This window comes from Centropristis striata, chromosome 18 (assembly GCF_030273125.1).
Source record: "Centropristis striata isolate RG_2023a ecotype Rhode Island chromosome 18, C.striata_1.0, whole genome shotgun sequence".
Classification (NCBI taxonomy): Eukaryota; Metazoa; Chordata; class Actinopteri; order Perciformes; family Serranidae; genus Centropristis; species Centropristis striata.
Genome location: NC_081534.1, coordinates 34,740,895 through 34,759,299, shown reverse-complemented (window position 1 = coordinate 34,759,299; position 18,405 = coordinate 34,740,895). Strand labels below are relative to the sequence as shown.

The 18,405-nt window shown below is 39.1% G+C and overlaps 1 protein-coding gene, 1 long non-coding RNA gene and 1 pseudogene across 2 annotated transcripts; all 3 read right to left on the bottom strand.

Annotated features, from left to right (window-relative positions):
* Positions 1 to 3,336: 3,336 nt before the first annotated feature.
* LOC131990760 (NACHT, LRR and PYD domains-containing protein 4-like) lies at positions 3,337 to 17,885 on the bottom strand. The gene is made up of 11 exons (XM_059355877.1): positions 17,797 to 17,885; positions 17,438 to 17,483; positions 16,464 to 16,585; positions 15,583 to 15,652; positions 15,270 to 15,498; positions 13,260 to 15,057; positions 12,998 to 13,171; positions 12,678 to 12,851; positions 11,786 to 11,832; positions 11,333 to 11,665; positions 3,337 to 3,779 (listed from the first exon to the last, which is right to left on the bottom strand). Exons 1-11 carry the CDS (start codon positions 17,883 to 17,885, stop codon positions 3,577 to 3,579), a joined length of 3,285 nt encoding a protein of 1,094 aa, XP_059211860.1. The 3' UTR covers positions 3,337 to 3,576.
* On the bottom strand, positions 5,369 to 9,378 carry LOC131991087 (uncharacterized). Its single transcript, XR_009396100.1, has 3 exons — positions 7,674 to 9,378; positions 5,947 to 6,110; positions 5,369 to 5,719 (listed from the first exon to the last, which is right to left on the bottom strand). It is a non-coding gene; the product is annotated as an uncharacterized LOC131991087 (long non-coding RNA).
* LOC131991727 (U2 spliceosomal RNA) lies at positions 8,767 to 8,877 on the bottom strand (annotated as a pseudogene).
* Positions 17,886 to 18,405: the final 520 nt, after the last annotated feature.

Genomic DNA, 18,405 nt, shown 5'->3' with positions numbered 1-18,405 from the left:
AAATAAACCCTCATGAAACGTGTTCAGGACTCACATCCACTTGACTGAAAAACTAAAGTCATGTTATTTATAAATTCATATTAGTTTCATGGAGAGCTGCAGGAACTTATATCGACTTTATATAAATTTCATATACTGCAGTGAAAACAAAGACACAATGAGGAAACTGTGACCCTGAAGGTGATTGTTTGGTTCAGAGGGTCACCAGAAACAATATATTATATTCTATAAGGAAATATGAACCAGACCTGGACCAAGTCATGGAGAATGAAGAGAATCATCATCAGCTGCAGCAGGAAACACACATCTCTCTGACCGCACCACGCTCATTTATTCAGCATTTATTCACATCTACATTATACGGACAAAAGTAATTGGCCACACCTGTTTTAATTACTGAAATCAGTTGTTTCAATCAGACCTCTTGCCACAGGGGTATAAAGGCAAACACCTAGCCATGCAGTCTCCATCTGCAAACATTTGTGATGCAGAATGTTTCATTCTGAAGAGCTCAGTGGCTTCATGTGTGGTACTGTGATAGGATGCCACCTCTGCAATAAGACGGTGTCGGAAATTTCATCCATGCTGGATATTCCACGGTCAACTGGAGGTGATATCATTAGAAAGTGGAAAAGTTTAGGAACAAAAGCAACTCAGCCACGAAGCAGAAGACCACGTAAAATCACAGAGCGGGGTCAATGACTGCTAAGGCTCACGGTGTGTAAAAGTCACCAACACTCTGCTGATTCCACAGCTGAAGAGTTCTGAACTTCCACTGCCATTAATGTGAGCACAAAAACTGTGTGGCGGGAGCTTCATGGAAGAGTTTCCATGTCCGAGCAGCTGCATGCAAGCTTTACCTCACCAAGTCCAATGCCAAGCATCGATGGAGGGTGTAAAGCACATCGTCACCGGAGCATTGGAAACGTCTCCTATGGAGTGACGAATCATGCTTCTCTGTTTGGCATTCAGATGGTCAGTCTGGGTTTGGCGGATGCTGGAGAACGTTACCTGTCTGACTGCATTGTGCCCACTGTGAAGTTTGCTGCAGGAGGGATAATGGTGTTGCTGTTTTTCAGGGTTTGGGCGAGGCCCCTTATCTCCAGTGAAGGGCTGTGTTAATGCTTTGGCATAACAAGACATTTTGGACAATGCTAGGCTTTCAACTTTGTAGATTATTATTATTGGTATAATGGTCAGGCGTCCAAATACCATATAGTGAACATTATATTCACATGGTGAGGTGCTGCAGAGACCACCGACAAATCATTTCCACACACTGGAGACAGAATCCTTGTTTGGTACAGATCCTCATGAAAAACACACACATAAAAACACCCGAGCCATGATCATTTTAAGATATCTTCAAATTAAAAAATATAAAAATAGACAAAGATTTCCTCCAGTTTCATGAATCATCAATATCAACAATAACAGACAAATATAATCCCACTCAGATAAACTAACTTTTATTCTCTAAAAGCTCAGAAAATATTAATATTAGCCATGGTGCATCTGCTGTTGATGAACTGATCAACACATTGACTAACTGCACCGATTGAAACATTATCTGCCTGGAACAACTTCCGTAAGCTATGAAACACATTTTAGTTGACTCAAATGTCTAAACTTTTTTAATATGCTGTAAAAAGGCGATACAATTTTACAATTGAGGAATACAAATAGTTTTTGGTCAACACCATTGATAAATGAACATTTTAATGTAAAAGTATACATATATTTTTTGTCTCAGCCACGGGGAGGCCCTGCAGGCGGCCTGAAGAGCCACATGAGGGTCTGGAGCCACAGGTTGACCACCCCTGGTATATTCTATCAGGAAATATGAAGCAGACCTGCTGTGGTGGATCTGGAGCCTCGTCCCCACTTCCCTCGTCCTCGCAGTCTGCGGGGACCCAGCGCTCCTCTTCCTCGGAGGACTCGGCCCCCCAGGGGCTGACGAGGCCCAGCGAGCCGTCCAGGAAAGGGGGCATGATGGGGACGGCGCCGCTGGTGATCCCGCCGGCGGAGAGGTCCTCCGGCAGGAAGTGGTCCTCACAGATGAAGTGCTGCTCCGTGGAGTCGTGCTGCCACGACTGCCTCAGCGCCGCCAGCCAGACCTGGAGCGAGTCATGGAGGATGAAGAGGACCATCATCAGCTGCAGCAGGAAACACACATCTCTGACCGCAGCACGCTCTTTTATTCTGCACTTATTCACATCTACTTTATATTCACATGGTGAGGTGCTGCAGAGACCAGCCAGCAAATCATTTCCACACACTGGAGACACAATCCTTGTTTGGTACAGATCCTCATGAAAAACACACAGAAAAACACCCGAGCCATGATCATTTAAGATATTTGTAAATGAGGAAAAATGCAAAAATAGAAGAAGATTTCCTCCAGTTTCATGAATCATCAATATCAACAATAACAGACCAATATAATCCCACTCAGATAAACTCATTTTCATTCTCTAAAAGCTCAGAAAATATTAATATTAGCCATGGTGCATCTGCTGTTGATGAACTGATCAACACATTGACTAACTGCACCGATTAAAACATTATTAACATTATTTGGTTCAATACTGACATCAGAGTTATTAACACCATTACTCAGCCACTTCTGCTGTTTAATGGAAAATAACTTTCTTGAATATATATATATATATATATATATATATATATATATATATATATATATATATATATATATATATATATATAAACATGAAGGTATAGCATAGAGAGTAGAGGGAACCATTATTTTATTTATATTTACTTAATTATTGAAGATAATTTAGAATCATTTAAGGAAACTGGAGGAAAAGTTTATTTTTTTTATTTCTATAATCATAAGGGAGGGAAACATTTTATCTATGTCTTTATTTTTTACGGAATATAATTTATTTAGAAACATAAATGCATAGAAACTGGAGAGAAAGTGAAATTATGTCTTTAATTTATGCTTTTATGAGGGAAGGACATTATTTTTTTTTTCTATTATTTTATTGATGATCATTAACTTAGAAAAATAAATCATTAAAACTGGAGGGAAAGTTTATTCATTTAAGAGTAAAAAATAAAGGGAAAAAACAAATAAATTATGAAATAAAACTGAAACTGAACTGTCTAAACTGTCATGTTTAAATATGCAAATGAGGTGTGAACTTAAATATATGCAAATTATCTGTTTCCAGGACATAAATCTTTTTTTTTTTGACTAATTCGATTCAAAATTTTTGACTTTTATCATTTCATGAATCAGAAAATCCTGAAGATAAACATAAGACTACATCTGGTTTTGAACATAAGAAAATGAGTCTGGATTGTGAAGGTAATGTCTTTATTCCTCTTTAAAACAGAATCAGATTTACATTTGTTAGAAGCTGCTGTTCTCGTGAGTCTTTAAACCTTTATTGAGATCAATCACGACAGAGTTCAGCCCTGAGATCATTTCACCGTTTATAAGAAGAAAACATTTGAGACATTAAAGAAACAATCAGAGAATCAAATGTTAAACAAAGTGAAGCTTCATCCAACATTCAGACCACAGGACAGGAAGTCGTCTCCGTCCTACAGACCACACAGAGACACTGAGTCACCAGGGAACGAGACCATAAACCCAGGATAAAGAGGTTCAGTGAATGTGGTGTTGAAGGTGTGGAGGTGGATCAGTGAGTCAGAGGAGACTCTGTAGAAGGACAGAGAGCCAGCAGGATAGTCCACATACACTCCTATTCTACCAGAGGAGGAGGAGGAGGAGGAGGAGGAGGAGAAGAAGAGGGCTCTTCCGCTGTCATTGTGCCAGACAGTGTAACCAACATGAGAGCACCTCAGACTCCAGGACTGATCATTTAATCCAAACCCACAGTCAGCACTGCCTCCTTTCCTGCTGATTCCTCTGTAACTCACTGCTACAGCAACTTTTCCATCTCCTCTCCACTCGACCTCCCAGTAACAGCGACCAGTCAGACCATCTCTACACAGCAGCTGAGGATAGTAGTCAAATCTCTCTGGATGATCAGGATATGACTGATCCTCTCCAACACGTGTCACCTTCCTGTTGTTTTCAGACAGTTTGAGTCCTCTGTGTGCTGTGTTTGTGTCCAGTGTGAGTTGACAGAAATCTGATGGAGAGAAAAAGACACAACACAGCAGCAGTTTATCATCAGACACATCTGAAGGGTTTATTCTTTCTTTGTGTCCTGATGTTGTTCATTTCTATAAAGTTTAATGATGACACATGTTGTCAGTCATGTTTTAATGAATAAATATCACAACTATTAACTTTGTATTTAAAGCTGTTTTGTCTTCATTAGTCAAATGTAATCCACACTTACACTTCCTCAGACCAGGTGTTAACCACTGCTCTCCACCATGGTCCACCCTGGAGGAAGAAACACAGTCACAATGATTTTCTATCTACATGAATGGAGTGCAACTGGAATGAAGAAAGTATCATAAATACAGTGTTTACAATATTATGTCAACACAGCAATCTGCCAGATATTGATATCCTTTAACATGAACTTGAAGTTGGATGAGTTAAATTAAAAAGAGCATCTTTTTAGGAAAAAAATAAAATAAAAATACTGACCCTGGGTTTTGCAGTGTACAGTTTTCACTCTTCAGGCCAACAGACAGCTTCTTCATTAGTTCATTCTGATTTATCTTAACTAAAACTCTTTTGGCCACGTCAATTGTGTCGTCACTGTAGGTCTTAAACATCTCATCCACGGTTTCCATCCGGTTTGCATTCTCCAGCTGACACTTTGGGATTTCTGGGAGGCCTTCTAGCTCCCCCGGCTGCTGCAGGAACCACTTGAATTCTTTAAAGTCCTCATCTCCCAAATCTTTTAAAATTCCTAAGAGGACCGCTCGAGTTGTTGCCATTTTTTCTCCCTGCAAAGATCCAAAAGAAACCAAAAAGAAATAGTCACCTTTAGAATAAAGATTGAGTTATGATGAACATAGTTTTATTAGTTTCTAAGCAGCAGCAGGAGAGACAAACAAACAAACAAAGTCAAGAGACAATTAGTTAAGTAAGTAATTAAATGCAAAAAATAATGCCAGTTTCCTTCTGTTTTAAATCAGAGGTGCAGCCATCAGTGGACTATTGCCAGCTATTGTGTTAATTATTGAATGCAAAATATAAGAGTAGTCTGTTTTGAGGTCTAAAACATGGAGAGGTCCTTTTTTCCCTCTGTTTTCTATCATTTAAACTAAATATCTGTGTTTTCGGCTGATAAGACAAGCATTTAACCACATCACATAGACTTTGACAAATTGGACATTATTTAATTCTATTCACATCATAACATTAATAATCTGGATATTTTATTTTGATTTAATTCTTAATTAATTTATATTATCTCAGGGAAAAACAAAAAACAAATATTAAAACAGGTAACAAGCACATGCTACATACATATTGTATTTTAAAAAAAAAATTTAAGTTTAATTTTTTTAAGCCTCTGGACAGTTGAGACCTGGACTGTGCTAAATGGTCTTCAGTTAAACCAGGTTTCAGTGTTGGAAGATGTCTGGATTTGACCACTTAACACTTCATTTATCCACATAACTTCAGAGTATTAACATTTAAGTAATATAAACACACCTGAGCCGAGTGGATCCAAGCTGTCAGACCAGTTCAGACACTCCAGACGTTTTTCACCGATGACGTGAACTCAGATTACAATCAAACTGTCGATTCTACCTGAGAAAAACAAACAACATTACTTTTAAATATCTATAAAACCATTGTTCTTTAACTCTTTTAAAAAAAAAGTAATTATGCTGAGTAAATCATAAATATACTTTTTAAAACAGCAAATCAGCATCAAGAAACATTCCTCCTGTGCAGTGAAACAGTGACGCAGCACGATGTGATCAAAGTGATCCTGATGATGAAACATTTACAGATTCCTCTGGTAGGATTCTCACCTGCTGAACTCACTTCAGGTCGACTTACAGACACTTTCCACCTTCATGTGTGGAGGAAACTCTGGGAGAGAAGAAGCTGCTCGTCTTCGTCTTCGTCAGTCCTGGTGTCTGTGAGCGTCTGAGCTGAGGACGCCGTCACACCCTCACAACTTCACAGTCCAAGTCTAAAGATAAAACAACAGAGTGACGTGAAAACCAGTCCAACCAGTGGGAGAAACCCAGTCAGAGAGAGAGATAAATCAGATGGTGTAGTTCTACTATCTGTCCACTAGATGGTGATACTAACATCTGATGAAATTAAGCTCAGCTTGTGTGTTTGAGTGTGAAAATAATAGTTGTAAGAATGTTTTTTGTCTTGTGTTTGTGGGAACATTGTGTCAGATATTGGTATTTGTCACATTATATATGACTTATATAAATTATGAAATAAATGTTAATATAAATGTGTAAAAAAGTCAAAACAGTTCAGTAATTTTATTCTTTTATTAAATAAAATAATGAACAAAATCCAATAAAATGAATTAATGCATAAAAAAACATAATAAATAAAATATATAAATATATAAATTATAATGACAATTATATTAAAAGATTATGAAAAAAGTCCCCTGAAATGAAATATTTTTCTATGCATTCATATCTACCGATCTAATAAATAAATGGATAAATGTATTTAAAATAAATTCTGTAAATAAGGGGCAATACACACAAAATATAAACTTTTTACGTTTTATTCATTAAGAACAAACAAATAAATAAATATGACTAAAAAAAGTCAAATAAAAAAGAGGCAAAGCGTTCAATAATTATTACATGTAGATATAAATACAGTACATGAAGTTAAAGTATCAGCAGTAGAAGTACATGAAGTTAAAGTATCAGTAGTAAAAGTACATGAATTTAAAGTATCAGCAGTAAAAGTACATGAAGTTTAAGTATCAGTAGTAAAAGTACACAAAGTTAAAGTATCAGCAATAAAAGTACATTAAGTTAAAGTATCAGTTGTAAAAGTATTGTGTAATTATCAGACCGCCATTACATTTTTCATCTCGCGCCCCCCCTATCAGCAGTCCGTGCACCCCCTGGGGGTCCGCGCACCACACTTTGGGAATCCCTGCTGCAGGCTAATCCGTCAGTACAAGAGATAGAGATAAAAAAAAAAAAAAAAAAGAGCAAGATAAACACGCCTGAGCCAAGTGGATCCAAGCTGTAAGCAGAGATAAGGAAGTGACACACAAACTCTGTGTCTGAGCGCGCGCACACACACACACACACACACACACACACACACACACACACATACACACACCCCACCCTACAACTTCATGTCAACTGTTATGCAACGTTTTTTCTAAGGCAGAAGGTTAAGAGCTCACTATTAAAATACAATCATGGAATTTAATGAGCAGATAAACCTACAATAAGCATTTTAATCAACTCCTAGAACGGTTTAGATTAATGCCAGGCTATGAACTGAATGCAAGCTGACAGACATCTGTTTAGTTAGAAATGACAATGATGATTCTAACATCACATGAGATACTACTGGGTCCCTCTAAAGGACCCTCGCTGGAGCAGTCACAAGCTGAGATAACATGACAACAGCAAGCCAGAGATCAATCAGTCTAGAGGAAGAGAGAAGGGGAAGTTCTGGCAGTTAAACAGTGACGCAGCACGACAAACAACAACTGTAAAACATTTACAGATTCCTCTGGTAGGATTCTCACCTGCTGAACTCACTTCAGGTCCACTTACAGGCACTTTCCACCTTCATGTGTCGAAGAAACTCTGGGAGAGAAGAAGCTGCTCGTTTCTTCTTCTTTCTTGTGTGTGTGAGCGTCTGAGCTGAGGAAGTCCCACCCTCAACACTTCACAGTGACGTGTTTCAGAGAGTAAACAGGATGTAGTTCTACTATCTGTCCACTAGATGGTGCTGACTAACCATCTAAGGAGATAAAGAAAGATGTAAAGGACAAACAGGCTCCCAATGTCAAGGAAGGATGCTCAAACGGCTGGATTTGAAGGACACTACGTCATCGACATCCGCCGAAGGACTGTCCCAATGTCCAGGATGCTCCGGAGGACAGAGTCCTTCTTCTGCCCAAACTCCAAGGATGCATGTGTGTATCCTCCGTGCGCTCCGACTACCCATAAAGCATTGCGCACACCGGTCTACCGGGAGATTTAAAAATGCCGAGCGTTGAAACAGCGACGCCGGCAGCGCAATATGCATTTAAATATGTAGATATTTTCAGTTTACACTGAATGTTGTCACATAACTTACAAAACGTGTGTTCAAGGTCAAGCAAAAACATATGAATAAGCATATGCCAGAATATTAAGCTTAAAGATAATAAACGTCATCTTGATACATTGCCGGTTAAGTTAATTAATGCCGTCTCAGTCGCTAAAGTTATTGTTTATTAATTTATATGTGTCCGATGATGATGTACTATGTGCAACTGTGCCATTCAGAAAGTTATACATTTCTTTATTGTGTTTACAGGGACCGAAAGTCCGCTATTATCCGTTACTGTTATTTATAAATAACTGTTATTGTACTGTACTGTAAAATAAAAAATCACAGAACATATTTCCATGATGAATTATGCGCCGCTGCATTCATGGCACTAAGTAGCGGCCGAATTCAGCCAGGATCAGTTAAATATTCAGGTTTAATCCACTTTATGGTTTTTACTTGATAAATCGTGGAGATTCAACCTTAAAGCATCTTCTTCCATTTTCACAAATATAATAATAATTATATAATATGTGTCAGAGTGCTGATGCCAGAGACACATTCATGTCGTGAACTGATTTTGAAATTGCGGCGCTGAATTTATTTATTTATTTTTATTTTTTATTAAACTGATTAAACTGATAAGAACAGATACTACACTTGATCTTAGCCAAAGGGCCGAGAGCGGCGCTGAAGTTAAGCAGGACGTCCAATTACGCAATGACGCACAGCTGCACACTCCGAAGGCTGTCCCATTAGTGGTTACACCAGAGAAAGGAAGGACTCTGGCCTTGCCTCCGGAGGACCCGACTCTGAAGGAAGGATCCTACCAAGGAAGGATCCTTGACATTGGGACACGGCCACAGTCTCACCAATGAGACACAGTTTGTGTCATTTTCCAAGTCCCAACAAGTGTCCTGAGTGTTATAAAAGTTTTCTCCACACTTTGTACATGTTGAAGTATTGTCTCCTGTCCTCTCCTCTCTGCTCTGTGTAAATGTGACCGATGTAACTGATGATCCATTCAAAGTCCGTTGGAAAGTTCAAACTCTTATGATAATGTCTGTTTTTACAGTTTCTTTCTACAATAAATTGTCTATTTCTGCTGATTTCTTAAGAAAAACATACTTTGAGGTTCAGAGGGTTAATCCAATAATATATTTGGAGTATTTTTACTTTTGATACTTTCAGTACATTTTGATGTTGATGTTTGTTTACTTTTACTTAAATAATAATAATGCAGGACTTTTACTTGTAGTGGAATCATTTCACAGTGTGGTAGTTTTTGGTGAAATAAGGGATGTGAATTCTTCTTCTAACTCATGAAATGTAATAATAATAAATGTTCAGCTGTTCATGTTGACGATCATAACATTTTTCTAGTTTTAAAAATCTCTATTTTCTTTAGCATCCCAACAACTCTGCTTTAAAAAAATAAAAAATCACTCACTTTGACTTTGGTGTGAAATTATTAAAGAAAATAACATTTTGTCAAATTGTATTCAAAAAAGAAATTACTCTCTGGACCAACTTGTGGTCCAGAGAGTATTTTCTTTTTAATAAAGGTTTTTAATGAAGGTTTAATAACCAAGACTTTGATCTTTTCAAATATATTTTTACAGGACAATCAAAGATTGAAAAAAATAAATAAAATAAAAAAGAAGTGATGCAGTTTATATATTTTTGATGGTTTGTTGAGATTTTATTTTTTTAAATTATTTTTTATTGTCCAGTACAGTTTATTGTACAGTTTATTGTCCAGGATGAGTCAGAGGTATTTGATGGACTCCACAATTTCCACGGATTCAACATTAATCACTGTGGGGTTATGGGTGAGGTTGTGTGCTGAGCTGTGGGTTCTGGAGGTGTTGAGGATCAGTTCTTCTTGACATAAAGTTTGAGGTAATTGTTTATGCACCATTGTGAGAAGTGGGAGATGGAGTCCTGTAGTGCAAGTATGGCAGTGTCGTTGCAGTATTTGATATATGTAGTGACAGGTGAGGGACTGGTGCAGTCGTTAGTGTAGAGGGTGAACAGAAACGGGCTCAGGACACAACCTTGTGGGGCTCCTGTGTTGGTGATGATGGTGGAGGATGAAGAAGACGTTCCCACTCTGTAGTCTGTGGTCTGTGGCTGAGGAAACTGTGGACCCAGTGGATGACGAGTGGAGGGATGCTGAGGTGGTGGAGTTTCCTGATCATCTGATGTCGCTGGATGGTGTTGAAAGCTGAACTGAAATCGATGAACAGGATTCTGGTGAAGTTGCTGGATGATTCCAGGTGCTGTAGGAGGGAGTGAAGCTTGTATATCTATATATCTATTGAGGAAACTGAAGGATTTTCATGCTTATATTACTTAATTTTTCATGTTAATGTTACTGATGCGTTACATGATTGTGGGGATCAAAGACAGTGTCTTTGCTTTGTTTTTACAGCTTCTATATCTCACTGTATATAAAGAGGAAACAGAAGGATCTATCTATCTATCTATCTATCTATCTATCTATCTATCTATCTATCTATCTATCTATCTATCTATCTATCTATCTATCTATCTATCTATCTATCTATCTATGCGTTTCTTTAACCTCATTAGATTGTGCACTGCTAATCTTCCTGGGTTCCACATAAAATGATAAGAATACTTAATGACAAGAATACTTAAAGGAACCAGAACGACAGACATATGATAGAAATACAAATGTTCTTGTTTTTTATTAAAAAAAAAAAATTTCACATACAGTGTTTTTTAAAACTGAAATAGTTTTATATTTGTTAAACAAATGGATTCAACACAGTTCGCACACAAGTTCAGGAGACCATTTCACCATTTCTTGGAAAATAACATCACTGACATTAAAAGAAAAATCACTGAGGTAAACATTAATCAAAGTGAAGCCTCATCCAACATTTAGACCACAGGACAGAAAGTTGTCTCCGTCCTACAGACGACACAGAGACACTGAGGAACCATGAATACCAAACCTAAACCCAGGATAAAGAGGTTCAGTGAATGTGGTGTTGAAGGTGTGGAGGTGGATCAGTGAGTCAGAAGAGACTCTGTAGAAGGACAGAGAGCCAGCAGGACAGTCCACATACACTGCTACTCTACAAGAGTCAGGGTGGGAGAAGGAGGGAGGAAGGACTGTTTCTCTGTTATTGTGGCAGGCAGAGTAACCATCTTCAGAGCACCTCAGACTCCAGGACTGATCATTCCATCCAAACAAACAGTCAACATTTTTTCCTTTCCTGCTGATTCCTCTGTAACTCACTGCTACATTCACTCTTCCTCTCCACTCGACCTCCCAGTAACAGCGACCAGTCAGACCATCTCTACACAGCAGTTGAGGCCAGTAGTCAAATCTTTCTGGATGATCAAGATATGACTGTTCCTCTGTCATCCTTGTCACCTCCTTGTTGTTTTCAGATAGTTTAAGTTTTCCATTTATTGTGTTTGTGTCCAGTGTGAGTTGACAGACATCTGATGGAGAGAAAAAGACACAATACAGCAGCAGTTTATCATCAGACACATCTGAAGGTTTTATTCTTTCTTTGTGTTTAATGTTGACACATGAATATCACAACTATTATCCACACTTACACTTCCTCAGACCAGGTGTTAACCACTTCTCTCCACCATGGTCCACCCTGGAGGAAGAAACACAGTCACAATGATTTTCTATCCAACATGAGTCCTAACTGATGTTCAACATGAAGCAGAGCTCCTCAGTTTGTCAGTGTGACAGAGAAACAGGCTGAAACTCTTCTGAGTCAACTGTCTGCATGATTCCATCACTTTGCCTGAAAGAAAACTGGGCTTCGCCCTTCAGAAAATTTGGAGATTTAAACACTTAATTTTGTGCATTCTGGTGAGTTTATTTTTATGCACCAATTTATGGTGGAAATATTTTTATACATGAAAAAGTAAACACAAAAGTGTCATGCTATAAAAATAATGCAGTGAGACTTTTAGGCATTCTGTCTTGCTTCAACTATTCTCATTTAATTTTATCTCTGCAGAGACAAAACAAAGGTAAAAACAACTTCTTGTTCCATTGCATTTTTGTGTCGAAGCAACCTCTTTAAATGTGCTTGTGGCACCTGTTCATGTAAATGACAATAATAAATGTGTTCGAAAAGCTGTTATTGCTCTGCCGTTATGGGCACATTTCCTGTCTGATATACATGACCACGTTTGGGACTCTCTGGATGAGACAAAGCTCGGAGACACTCTAAAAATCATGAATAAAGTGATGTATAAATAAAAGAGCATACAAAACACTGATCTGGTTTGGATTGTATTAATGTCCTTCCACATGCTTTGCTTTACCAAATTTTACTAGTGATGCAGTGGGAAACCCAGAATGACTTCCAGACTCATGATCACAAGGAATAAGAGATCCTTAATGATGACGGACCAGAGTGGAAGGAGGTGAAAGTAGATAAAGTTAGATGCAACTGCAGAGTGGAAGCTATTGGTGTTTTTAACGTGCCTTAGATTCTCCAGTCTCCAATCTGGATCTTCCAGTACAACAGACAGTAGCTTCACTCCTGAGTCTCCTGGATGGTTGTAGCTCAAATCCAGCTCTCTCAGATGGCAGGGGTTGGTGGTCAGAGATGAAGCCAGGGAAGAACATCCTTCCTCTTTTATCTGACAACCTGACAGACTGGAATTAGGCAAATTTCGCAAAGTCAGTTTTAGAAAATGATGTCTACAAAATACTACAGATTTTGACCATACTCATTACATAAACTTAAAGCCAGAAGATCAGAATTCAAAAGACCAACTGTTTAGAAATTGTTAAATACTGACCTGAGATTTTTCAGTTTACAGTTTGGACTCTTCAGTCCAGTCGACAGCTGCTTCACTCCTGAATCCTGCAGGTCGTTGTTACTCAGGTCCAGGTCTGTTAGACTAGAGGACTGGGAGCTGAGGACTGAGGACAGAGCTTTACAGCTTCTGTCTGACAGGTTACAGCCACTCAACCTGGATGATTAGTGATGAACAGAACAAAATGCTTTATTTGTATTGTATACAAATAAACATAATTGATAGGGTTTTTTAATCCACTCACAGAGCTTTGTTGGAGGCTTTGACCACTGGCAGCAGCCTCAGAAGAGCCTCCTCTGAAGCAGAGTATTTCTTAAGGTCAAACACGTCCAGATCTGTTTCTGATGACAATAAGATGAAGACCAGAGCTGACCACTGAGCAGGAGACAGTTTATCTGAGGAGAGACTTCCTGATCTCAGGGACTGTTGGATCTCCTCCACTAGAGTACGATCATTCAGTTCATTCAGACAGTGGAACAGGTTGATGCTTCTCTCTGCAGAGAGATCATTGGTGATCTTGTGCTTGATGTACTGGACTGTTTTCTGATTGGTCTGTGATCCACTTCCTGTCTGTGTCAGCAGACCTCGTAGGAGTCTTTGATTGGTCTCCAGTGAAAGACCCAGGAGGAAGCGGAGGAACAAGTCCAGGTGACCATTTGAACTCTGTAAGGCCTTGTCCACAGCACTCTGGTAGAGATGTTTTAGTTTGTCTTTGAAGACGGTAGGCAAACAGGATATTGATTGTTCTTCTGCCATCAGATTGACTCCAGACTTGATGAAGGTCAGATGGACATGAAGAGCAGCCAGAAACTCCTGAACACTCAGATGGACGAAGCAGAACACCCTGTCCTGGTACAGTCCTCTCTCCTCCCTAAAGACCTGTGTGAACACTCCTGAGTACACTGAGGCTGCTGTGATATCGATGCCACACTCTGTCAGGTCTGAGTCATAGAAGATCAGGTTTCCTTTCTGCAGCTGATCAAAAGCCAGTTTTCCCAGAGACTCAATCATCTTCATGGTCTTTGGACTCCAGTGTGGATCTGTCTCAGCTCCTCCATCATACTTGATGTTCTTCACTTTGGACTGAACCACCAGGAAGTGGATGTACATCTCAGTCAGGGTCTTGGGCAGCTCTCCTCCCTCTCTGGTTTTCATCAGCTTCTTCAGAACTCCAGCAGAGATCCAGCAGAAGACTGGGATGTGGCACATGATGTGGAGGCTTCGTGATGTCTTGATGTGGGAGATGATTCTGCCGGCCTGCTCCTCATCTCTGAATCTCTTCCTGAAGTACTCCTCCTTCTGTGGGTCAGTGAACCCTCTGACCTCTGTCACCATGTCAACACAGTCAGCAGGGATCTGATTGGCTGCTGCCGGTCGTGTGGTTATCCAGAGGTGAGCAGAGGGAAGCAGTTTCCCCCTGATGAGGTTTGTCAGCAGCACATCCACTGAGGAGGACTCTGTGACATCAGTCAGGACCTCAGTGTTGTGGAAGTCCAGAGGAAGTCGACACTCATCCAGACCGTCAAAGATCAACACAACGTGGAACTCTTCAAACCTGCAGATTCCTGCTTCTTTGATATCAGTAAAGAAGTGATGAACAAGTTCCACCAAGCTGAGCTTTCTCTCTTTCAGCACATTCAGCTCTCTGAAAGTCAATGGAAATATGAAGTGAATGTCCTGGTTGGTTTTGTCTTCAGCCCAGTCCAGAGTGAACTTCTGTGTTAAGACTGTTTTCCCAATGCCAGCCACTCCCTTTGTCAGGACTGTTCTGATTGGTTCACCTCTTCCAGGTGGGGCTTTAAAGATGTCTTCTTGTCTGATTCTTGTTTCTGGTCTGCCTGGTTTCCTGGATGCTGTTTCAATCTGTCTGACCTCATGTTTATCATTGACCTCTGCAGTCCCTCCCTCTGTGATGTAGAGCTCTGTGAAGATCTGATTCAGAAGAGTCTGGTTTCCTGCTTTAGCGATTCCCTCAAACAAACACTGGAACTTTTTCTTCAGGTTAGACTGAAGGTTACGACGGCACACTGCAGCAACAGCTCCTGAATGGACAAACAAGAAATGTGATAATAAAATAGGATGCTTCAATAAATCCATTAAATCTAAACTTAACAACATCAAGGATGGTTTTTGATTTCTTCCTTCAAAATCACAGTAAAATAAAAAAGTTAGGGTTAATGTCAGATGTCAAACTTCTCTAATGTTTCCTCCATTTCTTGTTTCTTTCATGTTTAATTTGTTAAAATCCTCTTACTGGTCTGCAGACAGTCAGCCAGCTCCTCCTGCTTCATTCTCCTCAGGAAGTTCAGTGTGATCTTCAGAAATGCCACTCTGCTGCTCCTCCTCTGCTCCTCATCCTCACCATCCAACACCCCCTCATCCTCCCTCTGACTCTCCAAGCATTCTGGGTAATCTGGACTCAGGAGTCTCTTGAACTTCTTCAGCTCGTTCTTCACAAAACTGACAATGTTCTCCTCCAAGAGCTGGAACAGAATAAAATATAGCAGATTGTGAAGACTGGATCAGAATTGTATTTAGTATTTAGTTTGTGATTGTTATTTACACACCATAAACATGGAGTCCAGGTCTGTCTGAGGCTGCTGAGCAGTGGAATCCTCTGAACTCTGCTGATGAACTCTGAAGAAAACAAACACAAAGAAGTTGTTTCTGTCAGAACAAGTTTAGGTAGAATCACAAAATAAACACTCCTTCTGCACACAGATTCTGCATACATTTTTGGATTTAATGTTTTTCAAATTTGCAATTTATTCAACAGACCTTTTAAGTGCCTCACTAAAACATATATAAGACATAAGACGGATCCATAAACCTCAACAGTGACCACCCACTTCAGTCCCACATCTTTTGGATGTGTAGACAAACAGAACTTTAAATAACATTAATTTCTTAAACAATTGGTCTTACTCTGGAGATTTAAAAAAACAAAAACAATGGAGACCTGCTGCACTGCGTCTCTCTGAAGACACATTTATCTTTGTGGTTAAATGAGTCCAATCTATTGAAAACAACAGCACAAGCCCAAGTACGCATCAGATTGGGAGAACTTTGAGTGCATTTATAGTCTGCCACTTGGAAAATTGCGATCATGTGTAAAAAAGGAGGCAAATTACTCTCAGCTTCAAAGGTTTATGGTGCAGTTTCTGTCATAATATAAATAGCACAAGATCTTTAGTGAATTAGTCGAAGACAGGGCAGATAGTTTTTGCAAGTGATGCGCAATTCATAGTGCCACCATTCTTTGTGAATTCACCACTCAGTCTCTTCCACCTCATCCTGGTCTTTCCATTTTCTCACCAAACCCAGACTGTGGCCTTTCATATTTGATCCAAATAGATCAAATCACAAAAACTGATACATGCAAAGTTATGTTGAAAATATTTTGTTCCTTGAATGTGTTAGTTAGGATAACTGAAAGATAAATGATTACTTTTGATGTCCATCTTTTAAGTAAATAGGTTCTTGAATAGACTGGTGACTCTTCATGGACACACAGCTGGATCCAGGACCATGTGCAGGTCCAGGTCCAGGTCCAGGTCCAGGTCCAGCAGACTGTGGTTTTTCATGTTTGATCCTGATAGAATCACAAAAACTGATAAATGCAATGTTACACATCAATCATGTTGAAAATATGTTGAAGGTTAACTGTGAGATAAATCCATACTTTTGGTGTCCATCTTTAAAATAAATAGGTTCTTGTTTTGAGTTGTTACTCTTCATGGATACACAGCTAGATTCAGGAGAATCCTGTTTCCGCTGACGGATCCTGATGGAAACAAAGAACAGTTTTAATTTGGTTGCCTCAGTACAGAAAGTTCTTAAATCTGAAATCCTGTCTTATCTCAGTTAAGGATGACAGTTAGAATTTTTGTTATTATGGAAACATGTTTTCTAACTTAATTTCTGTTTTTTATGATTTAGCTATAACAGAACCATCCTTACTTTGTGTTTTCCCAAGTTAAGACTCCTACGTTAGGATGGCATTGACCCTGTTCTTATTCAAAATATCTACCAAATAATGGCATTTAATGTCCTGTACTGTTGATAGGTCTGCAAGGCGCTAAAAATTAACATGAACACTGAAATATAATGATTGAAGGCCACTCAAGGCACAGCTGCACTACTGCCCCTGTGACAAGCTGTTCTACCCCTAAAATTACAAATGAAGCACATGAAGCCTATCACTGCTGTCTCTCAGTGTCTTCCACCTCCTCCTGGACTCTCCATATTTTCACCAGTTTGAGATAAACAAGTAAAGAGTAAAAAACAAAGTGATCAAGACAAAGACATAAAACGAGGATGGATAGTTACAGAAACAATCACTTTATATTCATACCTTTGGTCAATGCAGGAGTATCGACTTTTGAAATCAATCAATCTGTCTATAGACGACTCACTCTCTGCACGGCAGGGTCCAGGTCCAGCAGACTCTGGTCTTTCATGTTGGATCCTGACAGAATCACAAAAACTGATAAATGCAAATTTACACAGAAATCATGTTGAAATTATTTTGATTGTTAAATATTGGATAACTGGATAACTGTGAATAAATCATTACTTTTGGTGTCCATCTTTGAAGTAAATAAGATCTTCCATGGACTTGTGACTATTGATGGACACACAGCTTGGTTCAGGTTCAGGTTCAGGTCCAGGAGAGTCTGGTCTGTTCAACACAAACACACACAGAGCTTTGAGTGTGAATAATGATGGTGGAGTGATTTGAGTGCTGAAGAGTCCTGGACAGTTAGAGATCCTCATCTCACCTCTGAGCTTTGGTCTGGCTGTCATGTTCCCCACAGAGAGTGGTTTTAGAGGGACGGACTCCCTCCTCTCTGTCCTCACACTGATCCATAGCAGAGTCCACACCTTCACACAAACACAACAACATGCTCAGTCATTACAACAAGCTGCACATCACAGGACACATTTGTTCTTTTACTGTCAATACCAAGACACAGAAACCATGACGGAGGTCTGAACAGGATGTGATAACCCCAACATGTGACACACAGCCCCCAGGTTCTCCCATAAATACATTCTGTTGACCACAAATTTTTTTTAGATATATTACATTGTGTTGGTTTGTTACAGTGCACCCCAAATGTTACAAGTTGGACTAGTATTTTATTTTACATTTTTCAAAATGTATCCTGTCCAATCAATGTGTTGTTTACAATTACTTTAAAAATATTGTTAATAAGATGATTTTATTTTAATGGTGTATCCCCACCTTGAAAAGGAAACTACAGCTCATACAGGACAAAAAATGCATTAATTGTATTAGTGTGTCCACAAATGTATTGTTCTCATGGATTTAAAAAAATGTTATGATGAACTACCCCAAACTTTTGTAACATCCTGAAGACAAAATG

Bases quoted from the DNA above. Each gene is read 5' to 3' on its own strand.
- LOC131990760 (XM_059355877.1), bottom strand. From the start codon at position 17,885: ATGGATCAGTGTGAGGACAGAGAGGAGGGAGTCCGTCCCTCTAAAACC. The intron at 12,852-12,997 runs GTCAGTATTTAA...GCCTAATTCCAG, and splicing joins TGTAAACTGAAAAATCTCAG to TCTGTCAGGTTGTCAGATAA. The intron at 3,780-11,332 runs CAGTCCTTCCTC...GAGCCCTCTTCT, and splicing joins CTGCCACAATAACAGAGAAA to TCTCCTCCTCCTCCTCCTCC.